The 17,183-nt window shown below is 55.1% G+C and overlaps 1 protein-coding gene across 2 annotated transcripts; it reads right to left on the bottom strand.

Moving 5' to 3' along the window:
• Positions 1 to 256: 256 nt before the first annotated feature.
• Positions 257 to 15,310, bottom strand: SLC35F6 (solute carrier family 35 member F6). Of its 2 annotated transcripts, XM_007108416.4 has the most exons (6): positions 15,131 to 15,310; positions 7,742 to 7,814; positions 6,673 to 6,844; positions 6,211 to 6,423; positions 5,360 to 5,470; positions 260 to 4,012 (listed from the first exon to the last, which is right to left on the bottom strand). In XM_007108416.4, exons 1-6 carry the CDS (start codon positions 15,205 to 15,207, stop codon positions 3,543 to 3,545), a joined length of 1,116 nt encoding a protein of 371 aa, XP_007108478.1. In that variant the 5' UTR covers positions 15,208 to 15,310; the 3' UTR covers positions 260 to 3,542. The 2 variants fall into 2 exon arrangements, with proteins under 2 accessions (XP_028340314.1, XP_007108478.1); XM_028484513.2 differs by lacking the exon at positions 7,742 to 7,814 and having other exon boundaries at positions 257 to 4,012; positions 15,131 to 15,211.
• Positions 15,311 to 17,183: the final 1,873 nt, after the last annotated feature.

Genomic DNA, 17,183 nt, shown 5'->3' with positions numbered 1-17,183 from the left:
AACATTTAAACAGTATTAATTCTTCCAATCCATGAACGTGGAATATCTTTCCATTTATTTGTGTCTTCAGTTTCTTTCATTAATGTCTTGTAGTTTTCAGTATACAGGTCTTTTGCCTCCTTGGTTAAATTTATTCCTGGGTATTTTATCTTTTTGATGCAATTGTAAATGGGATTGTTTTCTTAATTTCTCTTTCTGATAGTTTGTTAGTGTATATAAATGTAACAGATCTTTGTGTATTGATTTTGTATCCTGCAACTTTACTGAATTTTTTAGTTCTAACAGTTTTTTGATGGTGTCTTTAAGGTTTTCTATATATAATATGTCATTTGCAAATAGTGACAGTTTTTCTTCCTCCTTTCCAACTTGGATCCTTTCCTTTCTTTCTCTTGCCTAATTGCTTTATCTAGGGCTTTCAATACTATGTTGAATAAAAGTGTCAAGAGTGGGAAAAACTGTCTCATGCCCAATCTTAAAGCTTTCAGCTTTTTTCATCATTCAGTGTGATGTTAGCTGTGGGCCTGTAATATATGGCCTTTATTATGTTGAGATACATTCCCTCTATACCCACTTTGTTGAGAGTTTTTATCATAAATGGATGCTGAATTTTGTCAAATGCTTTTTATGCATCTGAGATGATCATATGATTTTTATCCTTTATTTTGTTAATGTGGTGTATCACACTGACTGATTTGCAGATGTGGAAACATCCTTGCATCTCTGGAATAAATCCCACTTGATCATGGTGAGAGGTAACATCACTTGTCCAAAGCCACCCAGTGAAGGGAGAGACGGAGCTGAGGACACATATCTCTGGCTCCCCCTAAACCACATGGCTGTTTGCTCCAATCCTCCTACCGTCCTCTGATCTCTGAGTGCTTTTTGCTTGTTGAAGTACAGAGACCTTTGGACAGAGCGAAGGCGAATGGAACCACCTGGCACGGTCCTAAACCTCTTGTGGGCAGCAAGCCTGAGGGCTACTCCAGGACCTGGATGGCAGTCCTGGAGGACACCCCAGCCCCAGGGTCCCCCAGGACCACTATGAATGGGGCAGGGACTGGTTAGTTCACTACAGTGCAGATGGTCTGAATTACACTGTATTTGAACTGATGTTTACAGAAGTCTGTTATCAGTCAATTCTAATTTGGGGTCCAGGGCCCCATTATTCCACTCAGAGCAGTAGGCCACAGCTACAGACATTCCTCACAACCCTCTAGACTCAGCAGGAGAGTGGAGATTCTTTCCCCCTCCGCCCCCATTACCAGCATGACACAGCACGGCCTCTCAAACTCATCCTCTGAAGCACCCCAGACACTAGGATAGAGAGGACACACCTCCAGGGTCTGGAAGGGTACTTAGGGTCAACATAAAAATTTTATGAGGCATCCTGTTTTATCTTATAAAAGATGCGAAGTTTACACTCCACTCCACAACGGTATGTTTTCACAAAACATTTCTCCCCCTCCGAGCAAAACCGACGCCCCCCACCATGGCTCTGCTGGGACTTCAGTGCCTGACAGACCACCCCGGTGGGCAGTGCCGCCTTACAGGACGCTCCACTGTACGTTGGCATTTACAGCCACCTTCCATTTATATCTTAGGTAATATTCACAGCCATCCTGTGAGATGCAGGCTTCCCCATTTTAGAGATGTGAAGACCCAAAGCTCCAGAAGATAAAGCGAGTTGCCTGAGCGGGTGGCAGGCCTGACCATAAGTCCCCTCCCCATCCTCTGCCACCTCTCACCACTGAAGTCCCATTATAATGCCCCCAACCCTTCCATGCTAAAATCCACACGTGATTTCTGTGCTTTGGTACTTTACAGCTTTTCCATCCAACGTTCTAGACGTTACCTCCAGGAATGTCCTAACCCTTGTGCTCCTTCCCTCTCATTAAAGAAAAAAGTCCACACTGCCAACTCCCCTCTGCTTTTTAAAAATAAAAAGCCTGAAACAACACTGTAAGGCCCCGGTTTTTTGGACAAAGGAGCTATAGCACCCACCACCCTCGATCTCCATTTCCTTCTTCCTGTGACACACACCGCGGCCCAGAGGAGCTCAGGGCCCCCCCGAGACTCGGAGCTGGTGGGATGGAGAGGCCTTTCTCTCCCGAAGGTAAGAACCTGCTGGATTCCCACAGCCCGAGGGCTTTGCTTGTCAGAGATCCCTTCTCCCAGGATCTACTTTAAGGAAGGCATTCGGTATTTGTTTCACGATTGAGCTGCCCGGGAAAGTGATCTGCCACAGAGAGAGGACTCCTGGAATGAAGGGCCGCTCAGCTCCCTGGGGTCCCTGCTGCCAGTCCCCTCTCTTCAGGGTGGGGTTACTGGGAGGATAACAGCACAGGATGCCTCTCTCCCAGCCACAGGAAGTACCCCCAAAGATCTCAGAGACTCTTACGGTAAGTGGGCCCACAGGTTTGGAATCAGGCAAACCCAGCTTGAAATACCGGCTCCAGGAGGAAGTCACTTGACCTTCTCTGGGCCACACTTTTCTCACCTGCATCCACCTGTGCACAGTTATGCAAGAGAATGAAAGCTAAGCACTTAACATAACGCCTTTGATACCAGCATCACTCTCAACGGTAGACTCCCGGTAAACCCATCACCCTGGAGGGTTCTCCATGGTGTCTGCCGGGTTGCTGGGGTGAGGCAGAACCCCAGACGTGCTCCACAACCCAGCCGACTGCCTGGTCGTGTGGCTGCACAGCCAGAGCCCGTGGCAGGAGAGCCCTTTTGCCAAACAACTTATAACTCTGGGACTCAAGTTTCCTCATCTTTAAAATGGAAGGTGAAGAGTTCATAAAAGCTATTATCAAGGGCTGCCTGGAGATCCCCCCGTAACTTCTCCCAGGTGGGGAGGACTTCAAGCTGTGAGCAAGGATGCCAGAGCAGGCGTGGGGAGGAGGGCCGTGGGCAGGGGGCATCTTCAATAAACAGGCTGTCACTCCTTCGCCAGGTTGGTCAAAACCACAGGCCTGCAGAATGGGCCCAGGTGGGCCGCAAGGCACGGAAGCCACACCGTGGACACCTTCTGCAGAGCAGGACGCCAAGGCCCAGAGCGACCAGGTACAGGGCTGGGGAGCACACACTGAGTTTGCGGCAAGGCCCTGGCTGAAACCTCGGTTCCCAGACACGGTCAGGGAGTATCTTACAAGTTTTAGAAACTGTGGTGCTTAGTTCTATTAGAATTTCCTCAGTGACCTCTCTTCTTGGGAGAACCACATTTAGCTTACGATAAAGGAGGAAACCCTAGGGCTGTTGGTTCCTGCAATTCTACTCCATGATTTAGCTCTAGTGTTGCAGGAGGGGCTGGGGAAGCCTGCTGGGGATCGGGCACTGCACTCAGGCCTGAATGGGGTGGTGACAAAGGAGGACCTGGGTGTTGTGTCATCTTCTGTGGCAGCAGCTGCCCTGGGCGGGGGGGGTCTGTGGGGAGGGGGCAGGGCGAGGCCTCGGGGGCAGGGCACTTGAGGTTCACCAGCCCACGTTGCCTCAGTCTCAGGGGGAACAAGGAGCGTCCAGGTGGCCGTAGAGCAGGCGGCTCAGCTGGCATCGTTAATGGCAGTCCGAGGGCCCCCCAGCAGTCTCTCATGCTCGCCCTCCTCTGCCGGGGGCCGGCCCCTGGACAGGCGGCTCAGGAGCAGGCGGTGCAGCCCGTTGTAGAGGGCTGTGCCCGTCAGGAGGATGAGGAAGCCAAGGATCTGCAGCGGGTGGAAGGCCTCCCAGCCCAGCGTCAGGCTCAGTGCCCAGATGACAATGGTACGCAGGCTGTCCAGCACCATTCGGGTGGTGGCGCTCAGTTCCTTGGTGACGCTGATGCCTGCAAAGTTGAAGAAGGCGATGCTGCTGATGTTGCCCAGCAGCGCCAGCGCGATGAGCGGCTGTCGGCCCACCTGGCAGAAGGCGTCCAGCGCGTCCTCCAGCATCCCGCGAGGGTTTCCGCTGAAGGAACCGGCAGGGATGTAGTACATGGGCACCAGCAGCAGGGAGAGGATCACGAAGCCAAAGAGGCCTGCGGGAATGGAGGGAGCACGTCACGCTCTCCGCTGGGCCCCCAGCCCCGACAGCGTGCCCTGGCCCACCAGCCGGGCTCCGCTGACCTCCCAGCCCCCACTCCGAGTCACCCTCGCACCAGCTCCTCCCTTCCAGCTCCTGGAGCCGTTCTGCTCGTTAGGGACTACAACGGCCTACTGAATGGGCTCTGACGGCCCCTTCTCCACTTTAACCTGCGTTTTCTGACCGCACCAAGAATAGGATAAACATTGTATATTGTGACCAGGGCACAGACATGTACACATACTTTCACAAAACGACAGCTACCCTTACAGTGTACGATGCTCTCTGACACTTTCTAAACTCAGTTCTGTTCACTGACAAAAGGATTGCTGGCTGCAAGCACGACACTGCTCTCACAGGTGTGGAAAAACAGAGCTCTCTAACTCAGCGCTGTTGGTGTGTGACAAGGAGCTGGGCCAGAATGTACATCAAGGCACTGCTTCACTCAGAAAGTCTCGCTAGGAAAAAACAGGGAGTGGAAGCAATCAGTATGCCTGATGACATAGCTGCTTTAGGTGGTCAGCGTTCTGCCGTAAGCCCTCAGCTCACGGTGGACCAGGCACCAACAGCTCCCTGACAAGCCCGTAGGTCACACTTCGGTAGCACCGCTCTAATCCGCCCTGCTAGTTCCATAATTTTAAAGCATCATTTTGGCTTCCTTCCCTGCTCAGAAACCTATGGTGGCTCTTCCCTGCCTGTCATTTAAAGTCTAAATCCACTTGCCTGATGTGCCAAGGTTCTCCAGGATATGACCCTGACATATTCAATTCCTGATCGTTTCCCCTACATCAAACCTGTACCTCCTCCAAACTATTCCTCACTGGTTTCCAAACTCACATCCAGCTCCCCATGTCTCCACTCTGCCTGGAGTTCCCTCCTGTCCATTCTTGCTTGCTGAAATCTGTAGCGCAAATGCCACCTTCCCTGGGCCATGACACTCAGATATGCTTGGCAAGTGAAGCGTCACTTGAGTAAAAGCAGTCCGAGCTAAAACGCACTGCCTGCTCCTTTCTTGCTGTCTTTCTTCTCCCTTCTTTCTTGAGGTCGGTTCCTCTAGAGCGGGGCTTGCGTCTCATTCATCTTCGTCCCTGTCCTCCCTTAGCTCCTGGCCGGGTGCACGGCAGCTGTCAGGGTATTTGTCAACACGAACATGGTGAAGGGAGCGAGGAAGGAGGGCAGGAGGCTCGCCCTTCCCAGAGGCCTCCGGCACCTCGCCAGGCGCTCTCACCGCATTCCCTCCATGTGCCGCCCCGCAGGGCGCGCTCCACCCGGCGCCCTCCTGCCAGCCTGTGTTCACACGCACCCTCAGTGCCGACTGCCCGCAGTGGGTGCACGTTGTGCTTGTAGACAAACTTCTCCTCCAGCACCATCTGGATGGAGACGATGATCTGGGCCATGATGATCAGCAAGTCCCCTGTGGGAAAGGAGGGGCCCAGGGTGAGGCCAGGCTGAGGCAGACATCTCAGCCCACGGAAACCTAAGAGCCCCTGCAGCTCCTGACTCCGCAGGGCACCGTACAGTCCACGAGGTCAGGCCGCGACAGCCCCCGCGCCTGACCTCCTGGCCCCTGAGGGGTGAGGCAGGCCACCAGGGAAGGCACGGTCAGCCCCTCTGGGCTAAGGCTCCAGAAGGTGCAGGGGTCTGCCTGGGCCTGAGGGCTGCACAACTGGGGTAAGCAGGTCTTTTGAGAAGCAACAGGCTCTGAGATGGACATTTCTGGCTTAATCCTGCCATGCGTGAGCAGGGTGGCCACTTCACTGTAAAATGGGCTGCAGTGCTTCCTTGCCGGGACTAGGAGGATGGCAGAGATGACGAGCACAGTGCGAAGCACTGGTCGCGCGCTCGGCAAGTGCTCAGTCAACATTCATTCCTTTCCTCTTCTGGATCCTGCGGTCTGTGTGGCTGTAAGTAAATCGCAGAACTAGCCCTCTCCTTCCTCGGACCGCCCCGCTCCTTACCCACCCCTCCCTCACGCCGCTTGTCCCTTGCTGGTCTTTCCTACACTCTTCCTATCACCTCGAGAGCAGGGGCGTGTCCACATCAGCTGGTGTCCCACGTGCCCTCCCCCAGGGCCTGGCGGACAGCAGAGCTTGTGCAACGCTTTGTCGAGGGACTCTGTGCTGGGCCGCCCCGGGATGCCCACCCCGGCCACACCTGTGATCACTTCGCTGAGCTTGTGCTGACTGTCGTGCTTGCTCAGGAGGTCAGCCAGGCCCACGACCACCAGCCCTGCGATGGTCGCGAGGATACCCAGCCACTGGCTCAGTGCCAGCCTCCGTCCCAGGAAGGTCACCGAAAACAGGCCTGTGAATATGATCACTGCTCCCCGCAGCATCTGGAAGCTGGAAGCACTGGTCATGTTCAGGGCTAGGAGAGGAGAGACAACATGACGTTAGCTCCTAAGGGCCCAGCTTGTCTGTTCACTGAGGTGTCCTCAGGGCTGACAGGGCTGGCACGTGGTAAGTACTCAGTAAACCTTGGTTGGGGGCATGTGTGTAAAGGTCGGTGGGAGAGGGGTGGGGGAAGCTGAAGATGAGCTGGGGGTGGCTCTTTCCCAGCAGCCCCCTTGGGCCACAGGCTTCACTGAGCCCTTGGCAGCCTGGCTTGGGTACTCACCCACATACATGATGCTGGTCCCGGTCATGTCGCAGAGGGCTGGGGGCAGGAAAAGAAGGGGGTTGAAGGGCTGCTGGGGATCCACGCTGGTGTCTGGGTGCCCTGCAGCTCTGCACCGGAGTAGGTAGAAGGCAGCCAGGCAGGAGAACTCCCCCAGGAACATGCCCACTGCCTGTAGGGACAGAACCAGGACTTCAGAGCTGGAAGGAAGACCACCTAGAACAAGAGTTGTTTTTTTTTTTTTTTTTTTTTGGCCATGCTGCACGGCTTGTTGGATCTTAGTTCCCCAACCAGGGATCAAACCTGTGCCCTCGGCAGTGAAAGCACGGAGTTCTAACCACTGGACTGCCAGGGAGTTCTCTGTAACAAAATTTTGTAAACATAACCTTTCTTCACACAAGAGTTTACCTATAACCCCAACATGTAAAACACAAAAGCAGAACTGCTCTGTGTGGGAGGCCAGAGCCTGCCTCCTAGGTCTACCCCTAAGCTCTTCAAACACCTCGACGGAAACCCTAAGGCTGTGTAGAGCCTGATCTGAAAACCCACCAATCTAGACCAATCCCTGGTCATGTTCCAGATGGAGAAACTGAGGCCCCGAGAGGCTTGAGAACTTATATAAGGTCACAAAGCAAGTTGCTGGCAGAGCTGGACTAAACTTTAAGTCTCCTGCTTCCCAGTCTAGCAATAAGGTACCTTCCACTGATGGTGTCTGCCCTGCCCCAGTGGGGTCTGGGCTCCCCGTGGTTGGGGAGCAGGTTTTATGACAGGGCTGGATTTTTCCAAATGTCTCCTGACTTGGCCACGGTGAGGGCTGGCCTCAAGGAGTCCAGGGCATGACCGCTCACCAGGACTCGTGCAGGCTTCCTACAGGGGACTGTGCCTTCTGCACCCTTCCAGGGGCACCTCACACCCTGGCCTCTGTTCTGGGAGGGAGAGAGCGAAGCAACTGGCTCTCCTGAGAGCAAGGGAGGACGCCCCCAACCCAGGCCAGGAAACAGGGTGGCCTCGTGGGGGCCCCTGACCTGAGGCCTGTGAGACGGAGATGGGCGAGGACAGGCACAGATACCTGGAGGAAAGGATGCTGGAAGCTGTGCTGCTGGCTCCCTCCGCAGCCTGGGGCCACGAAGTTGTCCGCCCACCTGCAGCAGACAGAGAGAAGGTCAAACCCTGCAGTGTGGCAGCGGGCTCTCCCACCCGGTCCTGGGGCCTGCAGAGAGCTCACACCTCCTGAAGCCAAGAGACCAGACTTAGCGGACTCGGCCCAGAGCGGGGCTCCCTCTCGAAGGGACCAGTCTCCACGGCAAGGAGTCTTCCCCTGGATGGCAGACAGAATGTCGGGGCCTGGGACCCTTTAGCTGAAATTTCATGAGCCTCTAACAGAAATTTAGCATTTCCTCCATTTATGAGTGTAGTATTGCAGTACCTGCGACTTCGTCACACACGGAAATCACAGCTCTTCTCATCACATTCGAGTCACTGCAGATATTGTGAAGTATTATTTACACTCATCACTGCTCCAAAGTTACCAGTAATTAGACCCACTGCTTACTATTTCATGTGTTAAGAAGTGCACGCACACATGTACATTACTATATCACAAACTGGCTTGTTTAATGTCTTGATAACTTTATTTCAATACAATTAGCTTTTTCTGTAATCCTTGGTCTTTTATTTGCACGTTTTAAAACACTACTCTAGGCTTCACCAGACTATCAAAGGGACCCATATCAAGAGTCCCTGGTCTACAAGGTCACGTGGGCCCTGGGAAATGGCCACCTGACACAGACCACCCGGTCACCTTCACATAACCTGAAGGGTCTGGAGGGTTTTCTCGAGCACTGGCTCGGAAGCAGGTGGCAAGTACATGGCACTTGTGGTGGAGTGGGTGCCAGCCAGCACCCCGGCAGATGGGCCTCACTGATTATGGCACGCTCCCCACCGAGCCCAGAGTCCGTCACGGCACAGCGCTCTGGGCAGCTACCGCCAACCATTTTGCACTGCCCAACATCTGTCACTAAAACTTCTGCCTCTGAATTTCACTTTCGCTGGCCTTAGTTATGTCCCTGGGAATCGAATCTCTCTTTCATTTGAAAGCCCTTCATATATGTGGAGACTTGCCCACCTTCTGAATCTTCTCCTGGTTAAGCAGCCCCAGCCCTTGCTAACCTTTCACTCCCCTGGCTGCTGACTTCTGGAAGCACTCTGGTGGGCCCAGGCCCAGAGCCAGGGGCATGTGATCTGGCCCAGACTGAGTCGGGCAACAGGGCGGCCCCTCCCACGTGTTGGACATCCTGGTTAGTTGACCTGGCTTGGACTGCATGCGCCACATCACACTGCTGACTCAAGTCAATGCAGACCCAGGGCCGCTTGCGGTGGGCCGCTGACCTGCCCCCGCTGCAGCGACCCCACTCGTAGGCAGTGGCGGTCCCTAAAGTGTAAGACTCAGGCCTTCTTCTTAAACGTCTTTCTTTATAATGTTTGTCAAGAGCAGCTACATGGTGGTCCCCACCCCATCTGCTGGCTCCTCTGTGCACAAGCCTCAGCTCCCAGAGCGCAGGGAAGCCTCTGCTTCCTGTGCCCCAAGCAGGGGCCGCTGGTCACGCCAAGCGGTGCAGGTCTGGGTTTGACAAAGATCCTGTGCAGGCGGGGCTTCTCTGTGCCTGAGTCTGAGGAGGGAGACAGGGAGCCTTTCCCACAGCCCGGGGCAGGTGGGCAGGCGGTGGGAAGGGCGGGCTGGGCGCTGCTGGTAGCACAGACCTGGAGGCAGAGATCACGTCTACAAAGAGATCTGAACACATCCCTGGGCAAGTGAACAAAACAGGACTATGGCAAACTTATCTCAAGGTAGGAGACCCCACCCACTCCCACAGATGTGAGGAGGGAAGGCAGGAGGGCTTCTGGTGCTTGGGAATGGGGGAGGTCAAAGGAGAGCTGATGGGCAGCTAGAAGTTCTGATATGCCCGGTTGGGAAGGCAGAGGAAATCTGGGTCAGGGGATCCGGCTGGAACCAGACCCAGTACCAAAGGGGCAAAGAAAATCCCCATCAAGGACAGAAACCACCTGTTCTCTGGGGTCTCATTTCTACCCCATCTGCTGTAGACTGTGACTCTGGGATCCCCAGGCACGGCAGGACAGGACAGGGCATGGGATGTGGGTGTGGGACACACACCACCTGTATGGCTCACCCAGCCTGGCCTGCTCTCCAGCCAGACTCACTTTCACAGACAGAGCCCTCTGGGAGGGCCTGGGTGAGGCAGCTGAGCAAAAGAGAGAAGCGAAGGAGAGCAAAGAGGTCAAGCTTTACCACGGGCACAGAAACAACTGCCCTGGAGCGAGCGAGCAGGTCAGAGAGATAGTTCCCAGGGCTCCTCCAGGAGGGACAAGGGAGGTCCTGCCAAGTTCATGGTCAACCAGAAGCCTAGGGCAAGGGCTGGTATGGAAGGCCCTTCCCCATCCTGGGGCCACATCCAGAGCACAGACTGGCAGGCTCAAGACCCCCGATCTAGCAGTGGGGCCACCTCCTGGAACTCCCCCTGGGCTACTGCCTGTGCACCTTACAGCCACGACAACTCATATCTGCATCACTTTCTGGTTCCATAGTCCTTGTCACTTGAGAGGCTGTGAGCTCAGCATCCAGCAACTTCCACAGCTTTCAATCCCCTGCTCCTGGCACATTATTAATGCAGAAGTTCAAACATTTTTTTTTTTTTTTTTTTGGTTGAATGAGTGGGACTTCCAGACACCGCTAGACAAATAGGCAGGTACTACAGTCCAAAGGCAATGTATCCACGACTGCTAAGTTGCCACCCGGTCTGAGGTGTCCCCTGCTGGTGGGACCAGCTGGGCCTGCCCTTCCCCAGGGAGGGGCACTGCACAGGGAGCAGGCTGTAGGGCTGGTGCTAAGCCTCCTCCCCTCCCCCCTGCACTGTCTGCTTTCTCCAAGGGGTGGGTCTGCCTGAACAGGCTGGGGCTGGCAGGTTGCCAGCAGGGGAAATGGAATCTTTTTGTATCTGAGTGCCTGGGGCAGGTTTCCACCACAAGGGTTTGGGTGTCAGGGCAGGCTGCCCTGCCCCGCCCAGACTCTTGGGGTCCGGCAGGAGTTCAGGCCTGCAGTCACTTTGGGACAGAGTCAGGCTTCTCATCTTGGCCCTGGGAAAGGTCTGGCTCACTGTGCAGTCACAGAAGGACCCCAGGTAGCACAGAACAAGAGCCCAAGGCCAGACCCGGTTCAGAGGCGGGCTTCCTTTAGAGTTTCCTGGGCCTTGGAGGGCTCCGGGTGGGCTACCTTTACTAGGGGTGAGTCACTCTGGCGTGGCCTTGCTCAGTAAACTCAAAGCTCAGCGTTCTGAGAGGTGTACGCGTCTGTGTGGGACCAGGGGTGGCGGTCAGAAGCTGAGGAAGTGGTTGATGTGGCTGTCTCGGACCGATTTGCTGTGTATCCATATTCAGAATCTGTGCCATTTCCGCTCTCATCCTGGGCCTGTTAAGCCCAGTGAGTCAGCTTCTTTCTCTGGCTTGGGATCTTCAGAAGGGCCCCAGGGCTTCTCCACTCTCTGGGGTGTCATAGCAGGTGGCCCTGGCTCACGTGGTGATAAATGATGACAGCACCCCCCCCCCCTTAAGTATTAGATAACTCTCCTCAGTAGATCTTACAAGGAGTCTGGGAAGAAGGTGGGGCAGGGATTATCATGCCCATTTTATAGATGAAACTGAGGCTGAGAGAGGCCCAGTGACTCATCTAATCCCATAGCTTCCAAGCCTCATGCTCTTTTCACTGCTACACTGCCCTGCTGATTTAAGGCTTTCTCCAGCTGGCCTGAACCCCTCTGCAGCAATTATCCCGTGCCCACTTTTGGAACCTATGGGTGAGGGGAGGGGCAGCTGCCAAGGCAAAAGTTAGAGCTGGCGCAGGAAGGACAGTGAGAGTCCTTCCCTAAAAGAGGCCCAGTGATCGCAGGCCTCCTGCCACCTTCCTGCAGGCTCCCCGGACCCAGTGGGCCTCACTGTTGGAGAAATGACCCCCATGGCCCCTTCGTGGCTGGGTGGGCTTCACAGCCTACAGAAGTTTAGGAAGGGATGCGAGCCTTCCTGAGTGAGCGTCTACTTGACCCTGGCTCTTTACATGCAGAACCCCAGCTGGATTCAGGAGAGCGGGGCTCCGAAATGTGCACTGGTTCAGGCAGACAGCCCTACGCGGTGCCAGAGGAGGGCAAATGTTTGGTCTCCAGGAAGTGCATCAGCAGAAGCCTGGTGAGGGGGAGAACGCAGCCACAGAAAGGAGAAGGGAGGGACCTTCTGCCAACACCCAGGGACGAGGCTACAGGGCCAGCCTGATCGGTGACTTTCCCTCCTGGGGGTAGGTGATCCCCAGCCCGGCCCAGCCTGGCCAGGCTGGCTCCCTGCAGCACACCCAATCCTGCTGAGTGGCCAGTGACCTCCTGCAGCGGACAGCTGACCTGTGGTCCCAGCACAGGAGCAGCACGTGCTCACACCCACTTCCTCATCCACTGTCTTCAGTCCTCCCAAGAAGCTGGGGAGGGAAACGTTATGCTCATTTTACAGGCCAAGAAACCGCAAGAGGCTACTAGAGACTCTAACCCTGAGCCCTGAGTGACCTCTGGGATGGAGGCTTCAGATGCTTGTCACCCAGTCCCAGAGGGAAGGCACTCCGATGGCAGGGAGAGGAGATGCCACTTATAGGATTACAACTTCCATGGGCACATGCTTGTCTGTTCTTGCCTGGGGAGATGTGAGAGGAAACACCCAAGGAAGAGGGAGTTTGGGGTACTGCAGCTGTAGAAGACCAGCACTGGACCAAAATCCTGAGACCTAGGTTCTAGACACCAACCAGCTGAGTCACACACACACGAAACTTTTCTTGGGACCTTGACTGTAGACTGTGGGGATGGGAATGGATAATTTCTACGTTTCTAACAACTTTAAATGCCCCTAAGAATGACCAGAGAAGTCCCCAGCCTCATCCATAGTGGAGGTTAAGAGCATGGATTCTAGAGCCAGACTACTGAGGCTCAAATATAAACTTTGCCACTTAATAGCTGAGTTGAACTTGGGTAAGCAAGCCCCTCTTTCCAGAACCTCAGTTTCCTTATCCAGGGACAAGGAATTTATCTACCTCATAGGGTGGTTATGAGAATTCATTAACTTAACTCATGAAAGGCGGCCAGGGCAGGATGTGGCACGTGGAGCTCTCTGTGTATTAGCTGGTTAGCACTTGCTGTGGTCACATTCTCGTCTGTCTGTCCCTGCCAGCAACTGCAGGTCAGAGTGCGATTTCAGATCAATAATCTCTATCAGGATGCACACAGCTGCTCTCCCATGTTCTTTCTCTGAGAGCGTCCTTCTCACAGCCTGGTCTTAGAACACTGTTTAGGGTCCAATACTGGGGCCCATCACAGGTAGGGAGGCTCCTAAGAGGCCCCACATCAGGCCACAGGGCAGGGGACAGGACCAAAGGTTGGGACCCCACCTGGGAACCTCTTTCTGGCCTCTTAGGCAGCCTCCAAGGGCAAGGTGTCCTGGGGCTGAGGAGCCCCTGGCTTCTTACCTGACAGGTCTGGAGCTTTTTATGGAAGGAGCTGAGTCAGCACAGTTTACCTCAGTAGGTAACTCAGCTCTCCTTGTGGACGGCGGCCCTGGCAGACCACAGCCACCCTATAAGCACCAGACTGAGGCCTTGGCTTGTGGGACGGATGGACAGATGACTTGTTCTGCTGCAGTCAGATCCTGAGATGGGAGCCCTCAGGTTGAGTTTCCTTTATAGCTAAGGGCTCAGCAAAAGGAGTACCCTTCAGGAGGCCTCAGGGCCCAGGAGCCCAGCACAAGACACAGACACAGCCGGCCAGAGCCCAACCAGAGAGACAGGTGGGCCTCAGCCAGAGGTCCACCTCCTGTGGAGAAGGGAGGACACTGTGATTGTCAAGCGTGTGCACATCTGTCTCCTCTGCTGCAGATTCTAAGCATCTCAGAGCCTGGGACCTTCTCTCGGTCACTTCTGTCTCCTCCCCTAGGTCTAGGCAGTGCCTCACACACTGTAAGGACCTTAAACATGCCTGATGAATCGAACAGGATACTTCTCTCCCAGACCTCTCTTCTGGGGCATTTCTCACATCACTGATGGAGTATGCTGGGAAGAAACACCCTCAAAAAAGAATAAGATACGACTATCCCCACCACCCTCAGGGGGCCTGAAGCGCAGCCCAGAGGGTGACTGGGGTGACTCCCCTTTGCTCTGGAGCCTGGCAGGGCTCAGGTGGAAGGGAGGTCTGACTGGGAGAGGGTCACTGTCTACTGTCCTCCACGTGCACCTTGGAACTGGTTCAGAGAAAGAGCAGGCTCTGGGTACTGGGGCTCTTAGATGGTGGGCAGAGAGGCAGGAGGGCCCCGCCCGGAGGTGGGAGCAGAGAAAGGGACGAAGGGCCGCCAAGAGAAGGGGCTGCTCCCCGGGCTTCCTGCTTGTTACAGAGAGGAGGCTGTGCCCGGTCACTTAGCCTCATGACAGCCCCAGGCCCTCAATCCCCAACCTCCTGAGGACTGTCCTCACCATCCCACGAGCACCACACCCTCTTACATCAGAGCTGAACTGCCCCCCTGCCTACCTTGCCTGGGTTAATGCCACTTCTGTTCCCCCAGGCAGAAGCCCAGGAGTGATTATTGGATCCTGTGGGTCAGGCCCTGCGGCTTCACTCTGCACCTGGTCTCTCCCACCTGACCCTTCCCTTCCCACCTCACTACCACCTCCCAGTTCCCCTTATCTGCTATGCAGCAGCCTTGGAGTGGTCTTCCCTGCAGCCAACTACTTTTCACGTTGACCACCAGGTTCATCGTATCACTTTTAACGTGTCACTCCCCATCTCAAAAGCCCCTCTTTGATTATGGGATAAAATCCAGCCTGGGCATTTGGTGCTAGTTACAATCCGCTTGGATCTGGCCTTGCTGTTCCTGCCTCGATGTCCCCACCACATGTAGAAGTCCTACCGAAGCTTCGAGGCCCAGCTGTAACCCTTCCTCCAAGAGGGGCCCATGGTGCACCCCCTTCTCTGTCATTGCAGCCCTCCACGCTCACTGGTCACTCGGTCCGCATGACGTTTATTGTAGCCCTCCCTGGCCCACAGCTCCTGGAGGGCGGGGCCCCTGATGCCAGCTTGGAAGGGGCAGGGGAGAGAAACTTCCTCCCGTTTAAAGATGAGGAAACTGAGGCGCTGAGTTAGAAAGTGACTCCCTGGGATCAAGCACACAGCGAATCAAAGCCGGGGCTCGGATCCTCCAGCCGGGGACACAGCCCTGCCCCGCATTTCCCTGGGCCTCGTACCCCTTGGGTGGTCCATAAACCGCATGAACGGATCAGAGCAACTGAGCTGGCTGGTGAAGCCAGGAAAGAAGAGCCGCGAAGGGAGGGCGCGGAGTCCCCTCCCCTCCCGGCCAGGCCCAGACTCACTTTGCCGAGAGCGTGTTGATGGAGCCGGTGACGAGCATGAGCCCGGCCAGGAACAGCTGGTACTTGGTCCAGGCCATGGCGGCGGATGCTGGGAGCGCGAAACAGGAGCGCGACCTCCGCGCTCGCTGGAGGTGGTAGCCCCCAAACTGATCACCCCGGGGTCTGGGGCGCGAGTGCTTCCGGGCCGGGAGTCACATGACCTGAAAGGCCCCGCCCCGCGCCTGCTCACTCCGCCCCCAGGGAGGGCGCGGGGTGCCAGGCGTCTGCGCTATCCGGAGCCGGAACCATGGGCGCTGGTCCTCACAGAGTGACAGTGTCAAGTCACGGGCCCAGGTCTCCCCATCTGCAAAAGGGGCTGATGGGACGATGAAGTGAGAATGCATCGTGGATATTAGAGCGTTCTGTAAACCCTTTAGAGAGATTGAGCTGAACAATGTCAGAGGCAAACCACGAAGTAGAAACGTCCAGCGTGGGAATCTCCTCTCTGCTGGATACCCAGGGAACTCCCAGGAGGCCTGAGACGTGTCCCTAGAGATCCCAACCCGCGGTGTTGCTCACATCTTACAGAAAAGTGGCGTAAGAATCTAGTTCCTGCTCCCTGGGAGACTGTTTTATAGCAAAAGAAACTAAATTAAGAAAAGCCTGGGGCTTCCCTGGTGGCGCAGTGGTTGAGAATCTGCCTGCCAAGGCAGGGGATACAGGTTCGAGCCCTGGTCTGGGAGGATCCCACATGCCGCGGAGCAACTGGGCCCGTGAGCCACAACTACTGCGCTTGCGCGTCTGGAGCCTGTGCTCCGCCACAAGAGAGGCCGCGACAGTAAGAGGCCCGCGTACCGCGATGAAGAGTGGCCCCCGTTTTCCACAACTGGAGAAAGCCCTCGCACAGAAACGAAGACCCAACACAGCCAAAAATAAATAAATAAATTTATTTTAAAAAAAGAAAAGAAAAGCCGGGCTTCCCTGGTGGCGCAGTGGTTAAGAATCCTCCCGCCAATGCAGGAGACACGGGTTTGAGCCCTTGTCTGGGAAGATCCCACATGCCACGGAGCAGCTAAGCCTGTGCGCCACAACTACTGAAGCCCGCGCGGCTAGAGCCCGTGCTCTGCAACAAGAGAAGCCACCACAATGAGAAGCCCGTGCACCACAATGAGGAGTAGCCCCTGCTAGCTGCATCCAGAGAAAAACCCGTGGGCTGCAACAAAGACACAACACAGCCAAAAATAAAATAAAAAAAAAAAAAAAAAAAAAAAAACAAAGCCAAGTGATTTGCTTATGATTAATGCTAGTGAGTGACGGAGTGGGGTTTGCATGCATATTCTTCAGTCTCCGCCAGATCCGTGCCTTCCGCGCAGCACCTCCACCAATCCCACCCCGTTGCTCCTTTCTGCGTTCCCCGGATGCTGCTCAGAGCATGGAAGGCAGAAGCTTCCAGCTTTTAAAATCCTGCTCCTAGTTTTCAGCCCCCAGCTCCCCTCTGTCCTCATCTCCAGGTCTCTGTCTGCACGCCATGCCATGCCCGGTCACACCACAGGCTGGAGCACAAGGTCTTCAAGGATCTGCTTCAGACCCGGTGAGCACATTTCCCTGTTATTGCAGATCTTGCTGCTAGAGGTGCAGGGGTGGGGCCTGCCTGCCACCTCCTCCTGCTTGCCCTAAGACTGCCTTGACCTTATGAAAATGACCAGTGCTGAATCACACAAACTCTCAAGGGGCTGGACCAGGAAGACCTGACAGAGAAGGTGTAGAAGGGGGGTTCTGGACAAAAGTAGGATAGAAGGGGAAGGGCTATCCCAGAGGAGGGAGTGGCAGTGCGATGGCACTGAGGTATGAGTGGGCGTGGAGTGTGTCTGGGAGCCGCGGACCATCCGGGGAACTTTCCTACACTGTAGTCTGTTCTTTTCAGTCAGTGGGGGAGTTGAGAGACGCAGAAAGAGGTTTCTTCTGAGCTTCTTGTCTTCGACAACACCACTAGTTTCATGTAAAGGAATTACTTCAGTTATCCAAAAACATTGACTTAGACGTTGAGGCCTGTAGAGATGAATGAAACACGGCT

The sequence above is a fragment of the Physeter macrocephalus genome, unplaced genomic scaffold, assembly GCF_002837175.3.
Source record: "Physeter macrocephalus isolate SW-GA unplaced genomic scaffold, ASM283717v5 random_196, whole genome shotgun sequence".
Classification (NCBI taxonomy): Eukaryota; Metazoa; Chordata; class Mammalia; order Artiodactyla; family Physeteridae; genus Physeter; species Physeter macrocephalus.
This window is presented reverse-complemented; position numbering and strand designations above follow the sequence as displayed.

Excerpts from the sequence above, each read along its gene's own strand:
- SLC35F6 (XM_007108416.4), bottom strand. The coding sequence starts at position 15,207 with ATGGCCTGGACCAAGTACCAGCTGTTCCTGGCCGGGCTCATGCTCGTC. Across the intron at positions 7,815-15,130 it reads ATCAACACGCTCTCGGCAAA|GTGGGCGGACAACTTCGTGG; the intron begins GTGAGTCTGGGC and ends TGTCTGCTGCAG. Across the intron at positions 5,471-6,210 it reads GCTCAGCGAAGTGATCACAG|GGGACTTGCTGATCATCATG; the intron begins GTGTGGCCGGGG and ends CCTTTCCCACAG.